Raw genomic sequence first — 23,033 nt, 5'->3', positions numbered from 1 at the left:
TATTTCTGGTGATAGAAATTCATTTCTTGCTATAATGTGGTTCGGATTCCACAATAAGCTGTAGGTCCTGTTGCTAAGTGACCAACTGGTTCTTAGCCACGTAAAATAAGTCTAATCCTTCGGGCCAACCGTAGGAGAGCAGTTAATCAGCTCAGTGGTCTGGTAAAACTAAGCTATACTTAACTTTTTCATATGCAATGGCATAAAAGGTCAGTATTTCAGCTTGAGCCAGCTACCAGCATCAACATGTCTTTTTCACACATAGCTGGATCTTAATAACTGAGGTTTTAGCTATTCACGAGAGACGAAATATTACATAATCATAAATCATACTCCAACGCCTTTTGACTACTTCTGTTCCTTTGTGGTCGAGCCTCGCCCGGTAAAACCTTATCTAGAATAGTGTATAAGCTTACCCTTTCAACTAGTGTCTGCTCTTAAAAATAAAAATAATAATACAAAATAGAATGACAAGAGACGGGGCGACAAAAGTCAATTTGAAAATGTTCATTCGATCTGGATTATCTTTTATTTATCTATTTATTTTTTGCAACGTTATTTTTATGAAGGCAGTTAATTAATCGCTGCAATAGCCATTTTTTCCGGTCACACGGACATGTATGTCTACTGATGGCGTTCTCTTTTTTGAATGATTGTTATTTTGAAATTAGTAAACGTTTACGTGGAACTAGGTATTGATTAAATTACAACAGTTAATGGCCCACGTTAAAAAAGATAATAAAAAAGCAAAGTTAAATCAACACAGCTGAACTTAAACCTGCACAAACCGCAGGAAATGTGAGATAAAACTGTAGCTGGTTAAATGATTTGGGAAATACAACAGAAAGCAGAGAAATTCCGCATCTTGAGGCAACTGACAGGAACTATGCAAGTGCTACATAAGGTCGGATGACAAAAGTTATCGTTGATTACTGAATGGTTTTAAATCAAAATACTGGCTGTTTAAGCAAGATCGTCGACGTCTGTAAGGAAATTAAACTTTTTTGTCGAAAAATATCTAAAGCCATTCCTTACAAACACACTAGTGTTTACCCTTCAGTAAATACATAAAACCTGAATTATCAGTGTCTCAGTTTCTTCTTGTTTACACGAGACCTCAATGTTATCGGCAGATCTGCCATCAGTTTGGATCTCAATCGGATATTTGTTTGACCGGCAAGACACTCGGTTTACACTACATATCAAGATGCCTTCCATAAACAGTTCTTCTTCCGTCCCTCCCAACTCGAAGGAATTGGCTGCCTTCCAGTTTTTCTCTCGGCGCTTAATTAATCCAAGACTTTCAATCATACGTCTGGTAAAGACGACCCTTTCAAACACACGTCTACGAATGACGTCTCTTTAAATTAAACCCTACGTCTGGCAACGACGGCTCTTAACAGAAGGTCTTGGCAACGACCACCATCGAGCTTATTTATTTACAAATAAAATGGAGGCATTTAAAACTCAAATGGTTTCTCAGTCCTCTAGACATCTCGATTATGTAAGGATAACCATTGTCGATATGTTGACAGTTGTCATAAGGGCATTAGCGCATCGTATTACGTGGGAAATTCAGGCTGGCAAAAACAAATGTTTTTTCTATATTCATTAACAAGAATCGCTGATGTAATTGTCAACAAACAAGCTGATGGGCATGTTTGACATTTATTGAAATTTGTTTTGAAGTTTTTCAAAAGCCCTCGGATCATGTTTCTCCATTAGGCTAAGAATAACGGCTGACAAAAAGAGATACAGAAATAAACTTTACAATAATGGTAAAGGTTAATTATTTTTACCTATTTTTTGTTTACATTAATAGTCATTTAAATCTTTTAATTCTTATATATTCTGGGTCTTTTTAATAGTGTACAGGACCTATTTTTTAAGTGTAAAATTAATATTCATCAATTTTTTATAGCTTAAGTGTTTCAAGTTGAAAATTCAATACAAAATTACAGAATGCAAATCTAAATATTGATACTTTACGAAGTGAAGAGAATATAATCTCGGTATTTTCATTCTGTCTCAGATCTTGGTAATGGTGAGACAAGAAAAAACTGACAATGAAAAGTATATAGTGAAAGACGTGGTAAAGAATACAAAAGTAACAAACCATGTCATAACTGAAGATTTAGGAAAAATAAACTGATAAGGGTGACAAACAGAAGCCTGGTGCCTTGGGCGCAAGCTCATGGTCATGGGACAGCGGGTCTTTGGAGTCTGGTGTGAGCGGCAATGGGTCACAATGAGGCCCAATTAAAAGGGAATATATATATATATATAACATATCTATACATGTATATATACAAATATATAATGGAAACGAGTCTATAATTGAATAAACTAAATATCTTAATAAATGCACACACATATATATATATATATATATATATACATATATAATGGAATCGAGTCTATAATTGAATAAACTAAATATCTTGATAAATGCACAATGGCATACAGAAAATCACTTATAATAGTGCAGCAGATAATTGCATATTTCATAAGAATCATTCAGATAGTGAAACAAGCATGAAATTTTGCACAAGTGCTCTTTAAAGTTCCCTCTATCAGAAAAGGGCGCTGGCCACATAAAAAATTTAATATGGCGCTAAATTCCAAGATGGAAGCCAGTATCGACAGATTTTGGCTAATTTTCACTAGAATGGCATGTATTTGTTCTAGCAATATGGTAAAGCTCTCCCATACTATTTCTTGTGAATATTATGTTTCTGTAGCTTCCCAGTACAGTTTACCTTTAAATATGGGGGCTATGGCTGCCAAGAAAAGGTAGAAACAATAATTATAATGAGAAATAATGCCCGTTCAACAATTATCGTTTTAAGCATGGATCTTGGTTTCTGTGGTTTTAGATCCTAATGAGGCCATCTCTTCGAATAACTCATCAATTTTGAAGGAAAATTAATAAATGTAAAAGAGTGTATGTCTGCACACAACCAGGGCACACTGGTGACATCACTGCTGTGTAACTCAGCATGGGGTTCAGTGCCAGCTAATCCAGCTTACTAATCCTGTAGTCTTAGACTAGTAGTTGTAGTATAGTTTAGTTTAGTGTCCCAAATGCTTTCTAACAGCCCCAGACCAGCTATAGTTAGATAGCCGCACCTGAATAGACAGGATGTGCCAGCGCGGGAGAGCCGAGCCAAAGGGTATGGGGGGCTGTACATGATGGTTCATGTACTTACCGGATGGTGTACAGATCACACGGGACTTAAATGGCACTGGATGAATGATCGGGGCTAGGTGTAGGGAGACCTAACCTAGTTGAATCCCATACAGGAATGTGTGCTTTGTTTAAGGTGGTAAAAGGATAACCCCTCGGCCTTAATCAAAAGTGAAATCATGGGCAGAAATGTGATGCCAATCCAATATTGAGCAGCAGAAACAAACTGGAGTTTGTGTTGTCTTTGTCAGAAGGACAAAAAGAGGTGAGCATGACATCATTCTCCAAGTCATCATGTCCTAGACCGCGATGGGTACACAATGCTGGCAAGGAACATTCCCATGTTCAGTGAAATTAATGAAATGCCACTGATAATGGATCCAGCAAGGCTGGATGAAGGTGATGGGCATAGAGGCCACTCTCAGGAAAAAATGCAGCAAAATACCATGTGAACTGTCGCTTGTTGTTTAACAACACTAAACTGGACCGTGCAAGAAAGCGATAATCCAATGACCAGACCAGCAACACTGAGACTAGTTGTGCAAAACTGCGCTTAACCAGTCATGACAATGAAGTTTGCATTTTCAGAGAAAGTGGCACCTGCATCTGATCTCAGACAGGCTAGTACTTCAAGGGCCTTGACTTGAAATTGCGTGAATGTGCAGAGATACTTAGTGATGGCAAGCTCCTTGCTAAGTTGACTGGTGGGGATGTCATTGCACAGGAGTTTAAGTATCACCATGCCTGTCTTTGTGCCCTCTACAACAGAAAAAGGTCCTACCTGAGGAGCCTTGAGAAAGACCAAGGTAGCACTGAGTCAGAATCAGATGTGTATCCACTAGTTCTGTCAGAACTGATGACATACATTGCTGAAAACAACCTTGTTCAGATGATCCAGTCACATTTCGGCTGGCAGATATTTGCCACCTCTACCAACAACGTCTGGAATAATTAGGTGTAGAGTCACCAAGTGTAAATTCCACGAGACTCAAAGACAAACTTCTGGCAGAAATTCCAGAACTTGAGGCTCATAAATCTGGCAGAGATGTATTACTTGCATTTCAAAAAGGATGTGGGAAAAGCACTTGCTCAATCATCTGATCTTTCAGAGGCAGTTATCATTGCTAAAGCAGCAAATATTCTCAGAAAGTCTATACTTGATCATCAGTCATGGTTTGATGGCACATTTTCTTGAGTAGCTTGTGTATGAAATTCTGTGCCTCCTCTCCTGCTCCAGTTGTAGGGATGGTTGAGCATGGGGCTGACATCAAGTCACAGTTACGATTTGAGCATCAAAGTCAGACCAGGCCATTGCACAGCTCATGCAGTTCAACTGCTACTCCCGATACAAAGAGGAGCAACAACTCATAGACACTCCAAAGACAGAGAAACACCATTCCCAGTCTACATGGGACTCTCAGTCTATGCCAAAACCAGGAAAGAGAAACCTGGTTGAAATGCTACATCAGTATGGCCTCAGTATCTCTTATGACAGTACTGGAGGTCTCTGCACAGTTAGGGAGATGCCACAGTTAGCAAATATGTGGAGGAGGGTGTGGTCTGTCCCAGTACTGCGATACAAGGGTTGTTCACCACTGCAGTGATGGACATCATCGACCATCAACCCATCTGCAACTACTGCCACTAACTCCTTCCATGGAACTAGCACCATATTTCAGCACCCCACCAAGGAGAACACTGGACAGGAAAGACAGCAACTAAAGTTTGCACCTGAGAAATTTCATTTCTAAGACACGATGCCAACAAGACAGTTGTTCCAGTTCCTGGCAGACAAAGTTGCCCAGATGTCTGCCACAAATGTTGTCATTGCCACGAAAGGGTCTGCTGTCCTCAGCACCTTGAGGCTAGTCTTCAGGGACTGGAAAAGTGCTCTCATGAGGAAGCTGACACCGCATCTTTCTCCATGCCAAATATGCCACAGAACATGGAGCCAAGACCATCACAGTTAAAGCAAATGACACAGATGTTCTTGTCGTTGCAGTCAGTGCTTTCTCCCACTCTCCACAATCTAGGGCTAGAAGCTATGGGTGGCATTTTGGCCAAGGCCAGAGCCTGCGCTGGATTGCTGTGCATGACCTGTGCAACTCTCTGGGCCAGGAGAAGGTGAATGGCATGCTCTTCTTCCATGCGTTCACAGGCTGTGATACAGTGTCAGCCTTCCCGGAGCAAGGGCAAGAAGACCGCCTGGCAGACATGGAACATCTTTCCAGAGGCCTCCACTGTGTTCTCCAAACTGAGTCACTACCCTCTCAGAGTGGAAAGAGAGTGACCTGAAGGTCCTGGAGGTTTTGTCATACTTATGTATGAAAGATCCAGCACTGCTGGCACTGTGGATGAGGCTAGACTTGATATGTTTGCCAGAAAACAAAGGGCATATGAGGCCATTCCACCAACCAGAACTCTCCTCCAACACACCAAGCGTGCTGCGTACCAGGCTGGTTGTGTGTGGGGCAGGCCACCCAGTGTCAGCCACAGCCAGAGAACCCTGCTGAGTGGGGATGGCAAAGTCTGGTGAAGCATGGCAAGTCCTCTGGACAACCAACTCGCCCTTAGCCAAGAGTTGCCAACAGCTTACCAAATGTGGATGCAAAGCAGGCTGTCGGAAAGGTGCAAGTGCTACAAGCTGGGTCTTCCTGCACAGCTCTGTGCACTTGCAAATGTGAAGTCTAGATAAATATTGCCTCTCTTCAGTAGATAATCTAGCTTGAGCATCCAACGTGTGTCATGCTATGCCTACCTTCTTATCCTCGAATTTTTCAAAGGTGTAGGTTGAGAGACCTATACATAGATTGGTTGCGTTTAGTCCATTATTTCTCTTCTTTTCTTTTTATGGTTACAGTCTTAGACACAATGTTGTATGTGACCATACCATTACTATTTCAGTTGAAAATAGCATATTAGTTAAACTGTCTGATCACATGAATATACCATTAAATAAAAACAGTTGGTCTCTATGTCTGCTAGCGCTGTGGATAGAAAAAAAACTTTTATGGCAACCATTTTGTACGCCATCTTGGTTACAATTCATTTAGTAAGGGTTTTCAATAAAATGTGGTATGGAACATTTTTATAACCTAAAAGTCGAGGTTTAAAAAAAAAAACTGGCATATTCCATCCAATAGATGCTCCCAAACCAGTGAATCTCAACATAGATGGCGGCCATTTTGAAAAATAGCCGCCATCTTGGATTTTCAGGTGGCCAGCGCCCTTTTCTAAGAGAGCGTAGTCTTAGGAATGTTTGTGCCAAATTTCATGCTTGTTTCACTATCTGAACGATTTTTACAGCAATCTGCTGCACTATAAAGACTGAGAGGAAAACAGAAAAGGGGAGATAACAAACCGAGTGATCCCAGATGCCGAGTTTGACCGATCGTCGCACATACGAATTATAATGTTTATCAGGATTAATCCTGGCGTCTATCTCATACAACACTGGGAAAAGAATTAATTGAGATCTTGACTTCGCCCTGTAACCTCTTGTGCACCATAACATTAACACGATAATAACTGTTGAACGAAATGTACGGATAAGTAAATGTGAAACATTAATGGAAAAGGGAAGCCCATCTGGACGAAACTTGGGAAAATTATACCAGATTTGGCATCGAATGAATACCCATATATACGAAGACTGGAAGCAGAGTCATTTGGAAAAAGCCATCAGGACAGGGAGTGTGTGAGATGTGTGGAGAGGTGACAGTGAAAGCTCGAAGTGTCTTATGAACTAATACAAAATTTCTGAATGCCCACAGACTAAGTAAAAATTCCAAGTCCAAGAATTTTACAATGTGCCTTTTAAGATAAGACTCGGTCACTACTTCCCATTAAAAGGTGGAAAGTTATATATAATTTTAAGATTAGAATAAATGTACTTAAGGGGAAACATAATTTTCATTTTAAACCAAGATTTTAAAAGACACTTGTGAAATTTCCAAGATAGCTGACATCTGAGCACGATAAGCATAAGCTCCAACATAGTTAAGTATCAAGCAACTTGTTCCTACTGGAGTGAAAGCACGCAGTACAACAGACAGTTTTCCAAGAAGTGAATACCTTCCCCATTACATATATATATATATATATATATATATATATATATATATATATATATATATATATATACACACGTTTGTTTATTGATATACACAGGCATACATACACACTGATTTTGCTCAGAAGCCACCCTCTATCATATATATATATATATATATATATATATATATATATATATATATATATATATATATATATATATATATATATATATATATATATTAATAATGTGTGTGTTTGTAAATATATATATAATATATATATATATATATATATATATATATATATATATATATATATATATATATATATATATATATATATATATATATATATATATATATATATATATATATATATATATATATATATATATATATATATATATATATATATATGTGTGTGTAAAGCTGTTTCCCTGATAGAGGGTAGCTTCTGAGCAAAACAGGGTGTATGTATGCCTGTGTATATCAATAAACAAGCAGAACGAACTTCCGGAATGTTAACAATGTGCCCAATAAATATAAATGATTCTGAAGCCTAAGCGAACGCACACGCCTCTTCATTTCCTGCTATCACAATATTAATACCTACTCATTCATCATACGTCCCATAATGTCGACCATAACATCAAGATAAATATTTACAGAATAGTTCACGTAGGATGATGGGTCTGACTTTTGCCGGGATGGTCATGACATCATATGCCATGCAGATGTTGGCAAAGGACAGCGTTGAAGTAAGACACTCCCTTGTCTTTTAGCCGGTGGCCGCTTCTTATTCTTCTTTCTGTTTTGTTTTTGTTCGTGTCGCTCACACGGTCTGACAACACGGTGTTTTGATCTCGGTCACGGACGGCGGCTACTTCTCGGTACTCTATTTATGATTTCTGGCCTCTGAAGGTGGGCCGGCTTCTGTACAGAGCCTTGGGTTATGTCACGGCTCTTTGGTTAAACATCTTTTTATGCTTCCTGAGCGTTTGAAATTTGATTATTTTCCAAATGATTTCTTGAAGATGTCTTCCGGTTCTCTTGCCTATGTCAGTTTGACCTAACAATTAGAATTACAAATAAAAGGAACGTATTCCATTAAATCATAATCATTTGCTCTAACAGAATACACCGTTAATACAAAGTCTTTGTAATAGATAACCACGCAGGTAATTTTAAGTTCACTGATCTTTTTTGATGTTCAAAGCCAAACATATTGTTTGACATTTACTTCGTCTAATCCTTAACTTTGATATTGTTTAGAAGATTGAGATTTTCGAGATAATTTAGTACACTTTCTTTACAACATTGTAATTGAAAGTGTTGCAGCTTTGAAGACACGCGAAGGTACATTACAAAAAGGAAATCACGCGTAGATTGTCAACGACTGAGCACCAAAATTTCTCTTCAGATAATTTGTCTCGTAAATATTCACTAGTAGAAAGCTGAAGAAGTAGTAACTGAAAATGTTTTAAAATACACTTGCTATTGTTTTTCTACGAGATTCTAATATTTGTCTGCCACAGTAAAACTTCGACGTAGGAATGTTAAGAGATCCAGGGGTAGAAAATCCCTCTCGAATTGTGTTTTGAAACTGAAACTACTTTTTTTTTTTTTGCCTAAGAATTCCATATTTTTTTTCTAGCGAAAAGCGTTCAAATGCAGGTGAGGCGAAAAAACGAAAAAAATAAATAAATAAATAGTTAACGAATACAATTACCACAGAACAATTCAACAGAACCTTCTCAAGATAGCCAGCATTTATTTCAACAGGAAAACAATACAAGCACACAAACAGCTGGCTATAGATCTTTTGACAGTAACAATTATAAGATAGGGGGCTGCAACATTTATGACCCTGTAAAATGTTTATGGGTATCGCGATATTTTCAATACAAATCGTGTCCTGTAAGCCCACTGAGCAAGACTTGGTTTCTTTTGAGAAAATTGAAACGACATATTTTTTTTTTTATTTTGCTCAAATATGTAAGACTAATTTCACACGAATTTAGAATAAAAGAATGGCCACTTGAAACAAAGGTTTGTGGCTAGATAATGGTAAAAAAAAAAAAAAAAAAAAAGACTGGAGATAACTGCATCTCAAGCCGCATAACTTTTTATTTTAGTACTAGTTGAACTGTGAGGTAAAATATTCTTTAGTGAAAGCACATTGCAATATAAAACATTTCAAGTTTTCTTAAAACTTACTCGGCAATACAAAGCAGGCTTTGCGAATTCAAACAGTTAGAATCCTTGAATTTCTTTACCAGGTCGGTTGGAGGTTGGGGTCTTGAAGTTAATTACGAAATCACGGGTTAGTAAAATTCATACGCGCTCTAAAACTATTTAGCATAGCATTACTGAAGGTATTTTGTCGACTGTCAGAGTGCCTTTTTATGTAATAAAATTAAAACGATTGTTCTCTTCAGTTAATTAGGACCTGAATCACGATGTTACTCATAGTGAGACCTACTAACCCAACTTATTCATGTCTTTCCCATATTACTTTCTCACTTTAAGGGCAGCTCCAGAAGCGAGAGCTCGTGCTGGCATTAGACCAACTCATTCAACAACTGCAACTACAACAAATTTTTCATTTTGTTCCTCCTTTGAGCTCAAATCTTCTCGCCTGCGCTGATCGCGCCAGAACAAAGACGAAGACGGGAATCAAACTTAATTTATATGAATGAGATGAAAATAACACTAAATAAATGAATACATAAAAAGAGAGCTTACGTTTCATACATCGGCCGTGAAAGAGCCGCAAGAAGGAGCGAAATCCAGCAAACGTCGTGGCTAAGAATTTTCTCTTCCAGTATCGATGGTGCATCCAATCATAATTGGAGGAAACAAATGTAAAACTTTTAAATGTTTACTTTTTAAAAATTTTTGGTATCTACTGTGTTTATTCGAACATTATTATTATTATAAATATTATAAGTCACCAAATGCTATTATACTTTCTAGTATAACTAATCTCTTGTACAAAGTTCTTTTTCCTCATAGCAGAAGTCTGGCTCTAATGGGTGTTTTAGCCTTCTATCCCTCCAGTTTTTTGGGGATGAGATGAACAGATATCTGGATGCCCTTCCCTACCTTGACGGTAACCTACCACCGCCAGCTAACTACCAGATACCTAATCCGCTGCTTAGGTCAACAGAGGTACCATAGATTTTCAAGGAATGTGGCTAAATCGTTCACCTTCCTCCGGGAATCAAACCCAAAGACTCTTGCTGGTGAAGAGAGAGTCCTAACCACTGGACTCATCATCATCTTCATCATCATCATCATCATCATCGTCTCCAATGCTGAGTGATACAAAAAGACGTCTGCGAAGCTCTGCCGCTTATGTGTTTCCTGGGCTTCGTCTTCCACTAATCTCTACTTATCTCAAGATTCCCTTTTCATGGTTTTCATCCACAAAGGTCTGCGTCTTCCAATTTTCTGAAGCCCACAGGAGCCCACTGGATTACGACTAATTATTATTATTAATTGCTGCTGCCCAGTACAAGAAATACCTCGTGAATCTACCTGACAGAAATGACTTCCAACAGGAAGACCTAATAGAATATTTCCGCGCCTGGAAAGGGACCACGGTCAGGGGTTCACATCAGGCCTCTTATCCTCTTCCACGGGCCACTATTACGAGCAAAGCCACGTGCTGACGTATAGCCGACTTAACCCTTTGACAAAAACAAAAAAAAAAGAAAATAGCAAAAGTTCATTCACCTTTCATTGCGAAATTATGACGCATCTTATTTATGAAGTTCCTTTGGTAAATAATTCCCTTTAAACCCTTATAAACAAACTTAAACAGAGACCCGTGGGCCTGACTTCGTTGAAGACGGATTAACTAGACAGGAATAAAAAAAGAACATGAAAGTGACGTAAGGCAATTGTCGGTCTGTACGCTTTCTGAATGAAATGAGGACAAATACTAAATAAAATCCTAATAGTAAATGAGAAGTGATTACAATTACGAATAAAAAACTTAAGAGTAAACGAAAGGCTGACAGAGTAAATAATAAAAAAAAAAGGCTCGGATAAGACAGGACGCTAATAGCATAAGGTATAAAAAAAACCTTGAAAACAGACGGAAAGTTAAGAGATTAAGGTCTTATAAAGAAAGGAAGAATGGAAATGAATAGAATGAGGCCTTAAAAAAAAAAAGCTGGAAATGGACAAGAAGGAAATAGCATCAAGTAAAAAAACTCTCGAAATAGACAGAAACAAAATTATGTAAGGAAAACCTTAGCTACAGACAGGAAGAGAACAGAAACGGGTATAAAAACACCTTGGGAACAGACCGGGAGGTGACAGAATCGGCCACAAAAACCAGAATGAATTAGAAATATTTTAGAATCGTCAAAAATCATTTCGGACCCCGAAAATATTCCACCCCTACATCATCATCATCTTTTTCCTTCGATGACGGACGCCGGGGCAAACGCATCGGTTTAATATAGGTTTTAGATTCAAAGGATAAACAACCTCTGTTTTCATTGTCAGCCTGAGTGACGGGAGCGCGTTGCACGCACACCTGTCACGGCTTCTGAAATGGCAGAATATGAGACTTGAATTTCATTTGGCTTAAGCGCCATAATTTTTATTTATTTTTTTATTTTTTTTGAGGTCTCACGACAAGCTGAAATTATAATTATATCGGGTAACTCAGTTCACATTCCCCAGACGAATTTGTCGGGGAAGGTGATGTGATGGTGCGGTGTGACAGAGGACTCGCCAACGGCCTTTTTTAAAGAACAGAATACAGAATTTAGGCCAACGGCCAAGTGCTGGGGGCCTATAAGGTCATTCTGCGCTGAAAGGGAAACTGACAGTAAAGAGGTTTGAAAGGTGTAACAGGAGGAAAACCTCAAAGCAGTTGAACTATGAATCAATTGTTAGGAGAGGGTGGAGAGTAAGGTGGAAGAACGAGAATGTGCATGGAGGTACAGTAAAAGAAATGAAAGGGGCTGCAGCTAGGGGCAGAAGGGACGCTGCTAAGAACCTTAAGTAGGCTAATGCCTAGAGTGCCCCGCATGAGGTGCACTGACGGCACTAACACCCTACAGGGAATAGCTTTTTATTCTGGTGAGATAGAATGTTTTTTTTCTTTGTTCAGGGTGACGAGAAGAGATGGACATGGCAGAAAAAAACCTAGTTCTCCAGTTGTGTTAAAGTTTTTTTTTTTTTTTTTCAGGTGATGGCAAATACGCAGTTTAGGAAATGCGTGGTAAATGAGTCGGTAACAGAAAATTCCACATTCAGGAAACGTGTATCATGATAGTGGATTATATCGAGTGAAATTCCCAACTAGATACTGCTGTATACTGACTGATGATGAGTAAAAATTCACAATAGCCTTGTAACAAAATTCACGATAAATTCTTAAATTAAAAATTCACGCATCTGAAGGCAGTGTGGCTCTATATATTCTAGCAATACAATCTTTGAACTGCACCTATCCTCTTCCCTGATGCCACGAAAAAAGTCATCCTAAATATCCTTCACTGTAAGGACAGCAAGTCCTATACCCATACAGGGGCTTTTTGAATGATTGTAATATGGCAATGAATGATGATAATGATGACGATGGAGATGATCCTGTAACTCAAGCGGCCTTATTTTGTTTCCTAAATGCCTGCAACTCTGGAGAAAGGTAGCAACATGTACCTGACAGTCCTGTTTTCGGCAAAATGCATCTTAGCAACTCACTTGGTTAAATTATTGTTAGTGGAATGCTTCGCACAATGGTAACCTGAAACTACACAAACTTACTAGAATTTCTGTGTTCACGCATGAAACCACTGCACACGACATATGTAGAATCATACGCTTTTACAAGAAGAGGGAATAAGGGAATAGCCAAACAGCCTTATGGTAATCAGAACCACAAACTTACAAGAGCCTATATGATTCACGTCATGAATCCGCTACAATATAGACCAGCTGAATTGCACACTTTTATGACACTTGTACGAATACATAACTTCCACAATGTATATGTGAGATTGTGAGCCCTGACGGGTACAACGAGGACGAGAAAATGGAAGGTCACACAATCTTGAAGTACGCGAGGGTGATACCTGACGTTTTAAGTCAATACCAAGGTGACGGCGCCGACCTTAACATTGCACGGATAAAGAGCGGTTTCCTGCTGGTGCATCTTCCTACTGAACGAGTGACGTAACGGTTGCAGGTTTAAAATTGCGATACAATGCAAAAATTCTGCAGTATCGTTAGGTACAACTGTACTGCTTTATTGCAGATTAGGATGCATAAAGACATTTGGATAAAGGAAGATAAAGACAAAATTACAAGCGTCTGCGACCATCGAAAACCTGGAAATATCCATTTTAGTGTGAGGCAAATGCTGAAATAAAATTCTGAAAGCTGCTGTCATTTTAACGACATTACCAGGTTCTGATAACTGACTCGGTCGCCGACGATTTTGCTGTAAATGGCTAATAAAAAAAAAAAAAACAATCGTATTTTTTTTTTTTTTACTTAAAAGATAATCTCAATTTCCATGACAATTCGATCCCTTTACCTAGCCTAGGGTCGAAGGAAACCCAGATTTTTATGAAGAAGAAGAAGAAGAAGAAGAAGAAGAAGAAGAAGAAGAAGAAGAAGAAGAAGAAGAAGAAGAAGAAGAAGAAGAAAGGTACTGAAATTTAAAGGAGACGATGAACTTGCTTCTTAAATGAAGAAGACTATGATGCAACGCAAGGCTTCAAAATATTCTAAGAAATCAAAGAATGATCAAATTTCCAACTTGCTGGTTACTAAAGGAGTTTACGTTAATAACAATAATCCAGAAGTCAAATGAAAGCAAATACAGGCATTACTCTTAACTGGGAAATAAATCAGTATGTTTAGCCAACGCTTCAGTTTTGAACAGTAAATACCTTTAGAAAGTTAAGGTAATCGAAAAAATTAAAGTAATAAAAGCAACTAAACTTCAAGTTAAGTTTAGTCAAATACCTTAATCCAAATGACGAAAACACTATGGAAAATCTTGCCTTACATAGCAATAAACATACGCAGAAATTAAAAGATATCTATTCCTAAAGTGAAGCATTAATAAAAGAAAATTTTATTCCAAGACCTCATACAAAAGATCATTTACAATAAAGTATTTTTAAGCGCGTTTAGGATAAAATTTATCTTGAATACATAATCAACAGGTAGTTAATCTACACAGTATCATATGTAATAGTGCTTGAAAAAGAATTTTAATGCAAGTTTGCTTAAGGCTGACAGATTGATGGGCCATAATTTTTTTTTCTCCTGTCAGTGTTTGCTAACATTTCGGGGACGAGACTTTTCCAAACCAATTTGACAGCTGGGAAGCATTTAACTCATAACTCATTTAATTAACTATATATATATATATATATATATATATATATATATATATATATATATATATATATATATATATATATATATATATATACATACATACATATACTGTACATATGAAAGATATTTGTCAACGGCGTCTGGTACTTGTTGGCAGTCATCCATCCAAGCATTGCCCAGGCAATACGTTTAGCGTGGCTCTCTCTCTCTCTCTCTCTATATATATATATATATATATATATATATATATATATATATATATATATATATATATATATATATATATATATATATATATATATTTATATGTATATATATATATATATATATATATATATACATATACATACACACACACACATATATATATATAAGGCAAATGCCACGAAGGAAAGTGAAACAACGGAGTGGTTGCTGGTCTTTCGACACACGGTCCTTTACTAATGTGGCATTTGCCTTTATTTATACATTCATCCATATCTTCGTGATTCAGTTATACATACATACATAACATTTATATACACACACACACACACACATATATATATATATATACATATATATATATATATATATATATATATATATATATATATATATATATATATATATATACATATACACACACGAGACAAGCAAAACAAAATCCCAGCTCAGTTACTTATTCCCACAGAAATAGTCAGTTGATTATTATAGGCATAAAGAGGACAAGCAATAAAAATCTTCAGTAATGGTTGAGGCAAACAAAAAATCCTATCTGAGTTATGCTCATGAACCATACACACCTGCCATTAATAACAGGTACAGACGTCTGCTGTTTATAGCGAGAATGTAAAGATATGGGAAAAGGGGAGAGTGACAGATGATGTCGCGGCGAGGAGGAGAAAATAACAGACCAGAACAATTCACACGAGGAATTGGTGCGAACACATTAATCATTGCCAGTTGTTAATGAATAAGCTTTCACTACACAAGATTCTGCGTTAGACAAAAGTAGGTTTATTTTAATTATCGCTCGGAATTCTACTGGGACGTATTTATTACGTAGGTGGAAACGGGAATAATTCCAAGTTTACTCACGGAATCCAAAGATTTCGTCCCAGTAGAATTCCAAGATTTTTATTGCTGTCCACTTATGCCCCATAATAATCAATTGACTATTTCTGTGGGAATAAGTAACTCACATGGGATTTTGCTTTGCTTGTCTCAACCATTAATTAGGATTTTTATTGTGTACCCATTTTATGTTCTATGATATTCAGTTGGAATAGATGGAAAAACTATAAGAAGTTAAAATGTGAAGGAAAAATTTCGCAGCAGCTTTGACCCTTGACCGATCTACCAGGTCATGGAAGTATTATATGCCAAAGCCGTCTGGCACTAATGGTGTTTACTCTCTCAGCTGGTGACCAGCCTCATGTACCATTTTTATTTACACTATTCAACTCTATAAAAATATTCCTTTATTATTATTATTATTATTATTGCAAAAGATACTGGAAACTTATATCCTTCAAAATAAACTAGGTTTTGGGACTAGAAAGAATAGTGAATGCTTGGCTGATGCTCACACACGCGCACACACACACACATACTGTGTATATGTATATATATATATATATATATATATATATATATATATATATATATATATATATATATATATATATATATATATTAAATAACCGTATTTTGGGTCCTACCTGAAACAGTACATCATTTTGGCTAGAAACCCATCTTATATTTGTGCAGCCTATCGCAATAATTTACTCCTTTTAGACCCATACATATAAAATATCACAAGCCTGCCTCGTTAGACAAACTTAGATTAATTTAAGATGGTGTATGATACCAAACAAATTAAAATTTCAGAACAGATATTAATTGCTCCGTTGGTTTCTCCAAGCAAAACTGGCCTTCAGTAAATACTAAATACCCATAATACTTCTATATGAGATTTTAATAAGTTCATAATTTTAAAAACTCAATGAAACATAAGCAATGGTGGTATTGCGGATGGTTAATAATTTCCTTACTCAGCCACCTACCTTTGCCTATATATATATATATATATATATATATATATATATATAGATATATATATATATATATATATATATATATATATTAGTATATTAGTAATTAATGGAATTTTTCCGGAATTTCAGGAATCTGATTAACTCTGGAATTCCAGAAAATCTGGAAAAGTCCTGTCTGAGTTAACTTCCATTTAGTAAGTTAGCTGATTCTTCATTAAATTTCAGCGCACTTGCTGAAACTAGTAGACCAAACGTAACGTTGTTAAACTGAAGACTCGATATTGAACTGAAATTCTTGCAGAGAATTTAGATGCAACATTTTCTGAAGAATATACATATATATATATATATATATATATATATATATATATATATATATATATATATAAAATGGAAGTTAAATCAGACAGGACTTTTCCAAATTTTCTGGAATTCCAAAGTTAATCAGATTCCTGAAATTCCGGAAAATTCCATTAGCTTACTCCCTAAACCTTCAAGAAAAGTGAACCGGCTTCCAGAAGTTTCGGGAAGAGGGAGCCAACTTACTGAAATCCCAAAAACAGGCTCCTGATTCTCAAAGTCCAAGAAAGAACCAACCAATTCTGAAATTTTAAGAGCCAGCAAACTAACTGAAGTTTAAAGTATACACCAACGCCTGAGCCTCTGAGTTTTAGTTTCTTTAACTGTAATATCGCTACTGTGAGTCATTCCTGAGGGAACCCTTTGCTCAGTCGATAAGGAAATGCTCATTAAGCATTCGCTGGATCACTGCCAAAATTCCCTGATAACTTTTTTCCTGAAGTCCAAGACGCACCTGGCTGTCAGTAATTTGTTTCAACTGGGACAGCTGGTTTAGTACGTGACCGTAAGCCAAAAGCTGTTACAACATAGAACTGACAGCTTGCAGATGTCTCGACTGGTGGTAATACCAAGCAATTTACAAGTGTTATTTAGATCCGGTTGAAAGTTTCCCATTCTACTTACTGATAGGTGCTTTAGTGGCTTATTTGATCAAGTTTCAAGGTTTTCACGAACCCAGTAAACATTTTATGAACATATTAAAACTAACAGTTAAATCACATAAGAAAATAAACTTTGAAAACATTCACTGGAACAAGTATCAATAAAATCCGTTGCTAAAAAGTTGTTCGTTTGGACTTGTTCTAAAACCGGTTTTTAAAGTGCTTGTTCTAATCAATCCGTCAGCATATAAGAAAATAATTCTTAGCTTTCAAGTATGAAAAAATTGAGTGTAAAAAGACATTTTTCTTGTTAAAAAAACGTTCGCTGAAATAATTTTACAGTAACAAGTATAAAAAAAGAGACCATGGGTAAAAAAAGAAACTTTTTTGGAGCCTGATCATAAGTTCAAAGACATCATGATCTTAATTTATCTCGTAGAGATTACTCTGCCGTAGCCCTGATGAGGAATTAAACAGGAACTTAAAAACAGCCTCCCACCCCACCTAAAGGGACGCCTTAAAAGTATAAGCGGTTCCCTTGACAAGACCGGCTTCCGCCTATCAGCCCCAGAACATCTACCCCAAACACCCTCCCCCCACAACGAGAGCCGGCCCACGACGCCACGGACCCAGAATATGATAATTGGCGGGAAACATAAACTTCAAGACCACTTCGCTTCTGCATCCGTCAGGCGTAAGTCAGTCGCTCACTCACCTGCAAGCTCTAAAGTAAATGAATTTGAAGATATTGGCCAGTATCTCTCCGACGTTTGACATGTAGAGCAGCATGAGAGGCATACCCAAGATGGCATACAGAATGGTCGTTATCTTGCCCCACTCCGTCCGCGGCGCCAAATTGCCATAGCCTGTAGGGAAGAAGATGAAGAGTGAGGGTACGGAAAATAAATTTTAAAAATGGCGGGATGAAATATTTAGACATTTAATTTTTTTGGCTGTTGCTCTCATACTTAAAATAAAAGGGATGGCCTAAGGATGCCTGACAATTACCAAAGGCCTGGAAATGAGATGCTATAGGCAATATTTATGCCAGTTTCAACCCATATCAAAAGTACGTATCAAAACACTGAGGATAACTGAATCGAAATGATAAACAGGTCTCAAGAGCATTTGATATGAAATTGGTTTTGGAAGAACGTTATTGATTCCTTCAAAGCTGCAATGACGATGCAGAACTTTTTTTCACGGTATTACCGTTCCGGTTCTTAACAAATATTTTTGGGATGAGGTTACCAGCTCTAAGGCCTTCTTTACCTTGGTTGCGACCCATCACAGTCTACGACTAATTACTTGCCGTTTAATTCACTATTAGGCTAACTGGGGCAATGAAATACTATCGAAAAAGTTTGCACCGATTCTTAGATGTTATTATCATTATTAAACAATGAATTGTAGTCTGCATTGATGTTTTCCATTTCTGTATTTAACAAGAGCTTTATGTGTAGTCACTGTTAGTCTTGACTCTCTCCTAAATTACCGTCATTTTGGTACCATGGGTACTATACACTATATGATTAAATGCATTTTTATACATACACTATATATATATATATATATATATATATATATATATATATATATATATATATATACTGTATATAATATACAGTATATATATAACAATAGCCCACAGGTAAAGAGGTCCTTTAAGACATGGCGTCCACCCCGAGGCCAGCCTAGCTTTGGCTTTGGAACGGTATGTATCGTTCCTCGAGCTTTGCATGACCCGGTCGAAGGATTTGTTCTTGAAATAACGGTGAAAACGAGAAAAAGGTAAAGTTAAAGAAGTTGGACACCTGAGGCGGAAGAGACCGAATGATGAAAGGTAAAAGTCAGAAAGCAAAGCAGCTGGGACGTAAGATAGTTGCAAAGAACCTTTACTAACGCCTACTCTACAGTGCGTCCCACAAGACACACTGTTGGCGTTTATGTCTTACTTATGGAGTCAAAAAAGCTATATTCGACATGAGCATTTCTGGTGGCTATTGAAAATACTGCTATTGCGATAATGATTTTACTTGATTATATTAGTTTTAGGTTATTTACAAAATTAGTTTTAACATCCTTTTAAATAAACAATTTGCAAATTCGTCCTAAATTTCTCTGCAATTACTGAAGGGACCTGAATATTTCTTATACATGTTTATGTATGGTATGGTATATACCGTCGGGGAGGTAATGAAATATATTTACGTAGAATATGACGATTAATTATGATTAATGTTATAAATACCCACTCCTTCCGAGATACGTTGTTGCTCATATTATCATTCTCAAGGATATGAACTCGTATAACTTCCATCATTTCGAAGATGATGCATCGTAATTTGAAACATGAGGGACAATATAATGAAACAGAAGTTCCAAAGTGCTACCTAAAACAAAGCAGTGGCCAACAACACCATTTAAAAAAAAAAAAGTTATCTTGTGTTGTTCTGTTGCGAACTCTATGTCCATTGTGAGTATCGCTGGATTATGACAACTTTCTTATTGGAAAAATGTGCTGAAAACGTGGATATATTTATCCGTAGAGTTTTTCCACTATTGGAGAATAAAACCCTAAAAATCACCTATGCATTTCAAACCTGTTTTCTAAACTTTATTATTATTATATATATTACAGTACTTTTCAGAAGATTGATCATTCATTAATTTTAAGATTAGTTATTGCTTTAAGATAACTAATGCTGTTTCAATATTAATATTGATAATGTTGCAGTATTTTTTTTATTTACCTTAACGTTTTGCTATTACTAACAACCTCCACACGAATCGGCAACCTCTTGAATGATCCATCACACTATTTAATCGAATTAATCTTTAGGCAAAAAATAAACAAATTTCCTAACGACCAAAGAGGCACGCGCAAAATTCTTTCGCCGAAATAATCTTTGACATATCGAGGCTCGCTTCAACACTTCTAAAACATCTAATCTACGCGAGTTTCCCATGTCAGGGTCCGTTTTCATTTCACGGCTGAGGTCCAGCGACGAAAGTTATTCGGACCATGTTTACTGTGATGGTTCTGTTTTTTACTTTTTTAAGAGTGATGAACACTTTTAACTAAATTCGTTCTTATCACAACATACCTGATTAACTTCTGGTGCTTTCTGACGCAAGATTTTTATTTGTTTCTTACGACGATTTATAAAATGGCGAAACAAGTGTCTTCACGTTTGCGCCATTCTGTCATTGTTTTTATTGTACTTCACTTTCAAATATCGTAAACCCTCCCCCCTCCCTTCTTTCCTTTACTTTGACCCATGGTGACCTTGACCTCCAACAATGGACAGTCTTCGGGTTTAATCACATATTCTACGACTGGCTGCATAAACATTCCTAAAGACTTAAGGTGAGTAATTGATTTTCATTTGAAAATAGGTGTTACTAACTAATACCATAATCGATGGGTCGGTGACGTAGAACTGACGTAATATGCCATTTCATGACGTTAATCACTTCAAAACTTCATTACTTCTCTCTCTCTCTAATGTGTGTATACATAAACACACACACACACACACACACACACACACACACACACACACATATATATATATATATATATATATATATATATATATATATATATATATATATATATATATATATCTCACTGAGGTAGCAAGGGGAACAAATTGCATAATCGCCCATGGCATATCCCCCAACCCCCACCTCTCCCCTCGAGAGAAAAACAAAAAATGGCAACTGCACCTAACAAAATAAAACTAATCATATTTATGACCATAAACGCATACAAATGAATCATCAGTAAAAAAAAAAGAATACATGAAGTAACAGAAAGACCATTAGTGGCGACACTTCCCTGTGATGTACGAGTAATAAATGGATGTCGTTTCACTCGCGACATTCATCTTAACGCGTCTACGGGACAGAAAGAGGCAAGAAAAAGTTAATGAACAATGAAAATGTTATTCGTAACGAAAACGTAACAATAACAAGTGAGTGAAAGATGCTCAGCCTTGAGGTAATGCCTTGAGCGTTCGATAGACGACAACTCAGAATGAACAGAACAGAAGTGAATGTAGAATTTAGGCCAAAGGCCAAGCGCTGGGACCTATGAGGTCATTCATCGCTGAAACGGAAATTGACAGCAAAAAGGTTTGAGAGGTGTAACAGGAGGAAGACGTCGCAGTTGCACTGTGAAACAATTGTTAAGGGTGGAAAGTGTGATGGAAGAAAGAGAATATGAACGAAAGGGGTTGTAGCTAGGGGCCGAAGGGACGTTGCATAGAACCTTAAGTAATGCTTACAGTGCATCATGCGAGGTGCACTGATGGCACTACCCTCTCCCGCCCGCCACGGGAACTTAGAATGAAGTTTTCAGAACAACGCTTTCCCAGACATATATCTTCCCCTTTCCATAGCTTGAAGTTTTTCATTTCTCTTCGCTCACAGTCCGGGGTAAGATTTATCAACAGCAAGCAGATGTCACCTGTGGGCGTAAGCTCTTATAACAAGAATCTCATTCATGGCTGGCGGCCGGTTAATATAATTTACCAACCGAACGCGCCAAAAATACGTGATTGGTTACTGAACGCCTCCCGTGATGCTTAAATCTTTGCTTCTGTTCACTGCAGCCTTCGACAGAACTTGAATAAAAACGATCATTTGGGAGTTTCATTAATAAAGACAATCATTCATGCGCTGCCTGGTGAATACATTCGTCTTGTCTAAGATGAAATGACGTTCGCAGAAGTTAATCGAAGATGCCACCCGGAAATGTGGGGTGCCATTTTTAAAATCTATTTTTGGGCAACGGGCGCTCCTTGCACTGCCCGAAATGAGGACTTAGTGTCGATCAGGAGCGATAATATTAGGAATGACGATACAGCCTGAAGAGGAATGAATTCATTGATAGAGGGATGTTCATCATAAATTTCAAGGTGATTCGTTTTACTGAGCAGTTCCTAGGATATGTGACCATATTTTCCACACACAGATATGTATGTATGCATGTAAGTATGTATATATATATACAGACATATATGTGTATATATATACACACACATATATAGTTATATATATATATATATATATATATATATATATATATATATATATATATATATATATATATATATATATATATATACATACATTATATATATATACACATATATATGACTTATGACCTCTTCATTCTTAATGTGTTGAATTTCTCTCACATTTTAAATGTGACCGAGAATTAAGTGAAGCTCAGTCAGTCTTCATTTATTCATCAATCGTATTTAAGACTTGCAGTGAAAAGCGTATCAAATAAAAGTGATGAAATCAAGAATTCAACAGGCCATATGCAATAATATATACATAAAATAAATTATATAAATGTATATGCATACACGCACACACTCATATGTATAATCAGAAATTCTAC

The 23,033-nt window shown here is 36.8% G+C and overlaps 1 protein-coding gene across 4 annotated transcripts in view; it reads right to left on the bottom strand.

Moving 5' to 3' along the window:
• The window catches only part of LOC136847176 (TWiK family of potassium channels protein 18-like), a 90,451-nt gene that overhangs the window by 24,760 nt on the left and 42,658 nt on the right, over positions 1–23,033 (bottom strand). For all 4 annotated transcript variants that reach the window (XM_067118599.1, XM_067118598.1, XM_067118601.1 and 1 more), the window contains exon 4: positions 18,333–18,483. In XM_067118599.1, the coding sequence (XP_066974700.1) occupies positions 18,333–18,483 (151 nt within the window). The remainder of the gene's footprint in view (positions 1–18,332; positions 18,484–23,033) is intronic.

The sequence above is a fragment of the Macrobrachium rosenbergii genome, chromosome 16 (genome assembly GCF_040412425.1).
Source record: "Macrobrachium rosenbergii isolate ZJJX-2024 chromosome 16, ASM4041242v1, whole genome shotgun sequence".
Classification (NCBI taxonomy): Eukaryota; Metazoa; Arthropoda; class Malacostraca; order Decapoda; family Palaemonidae; genus Macrobrachium; species Macrobrachium rosenbergii.
This window is presented reverse-complemented; position numbering and strand designations above follow the sequence as displayed.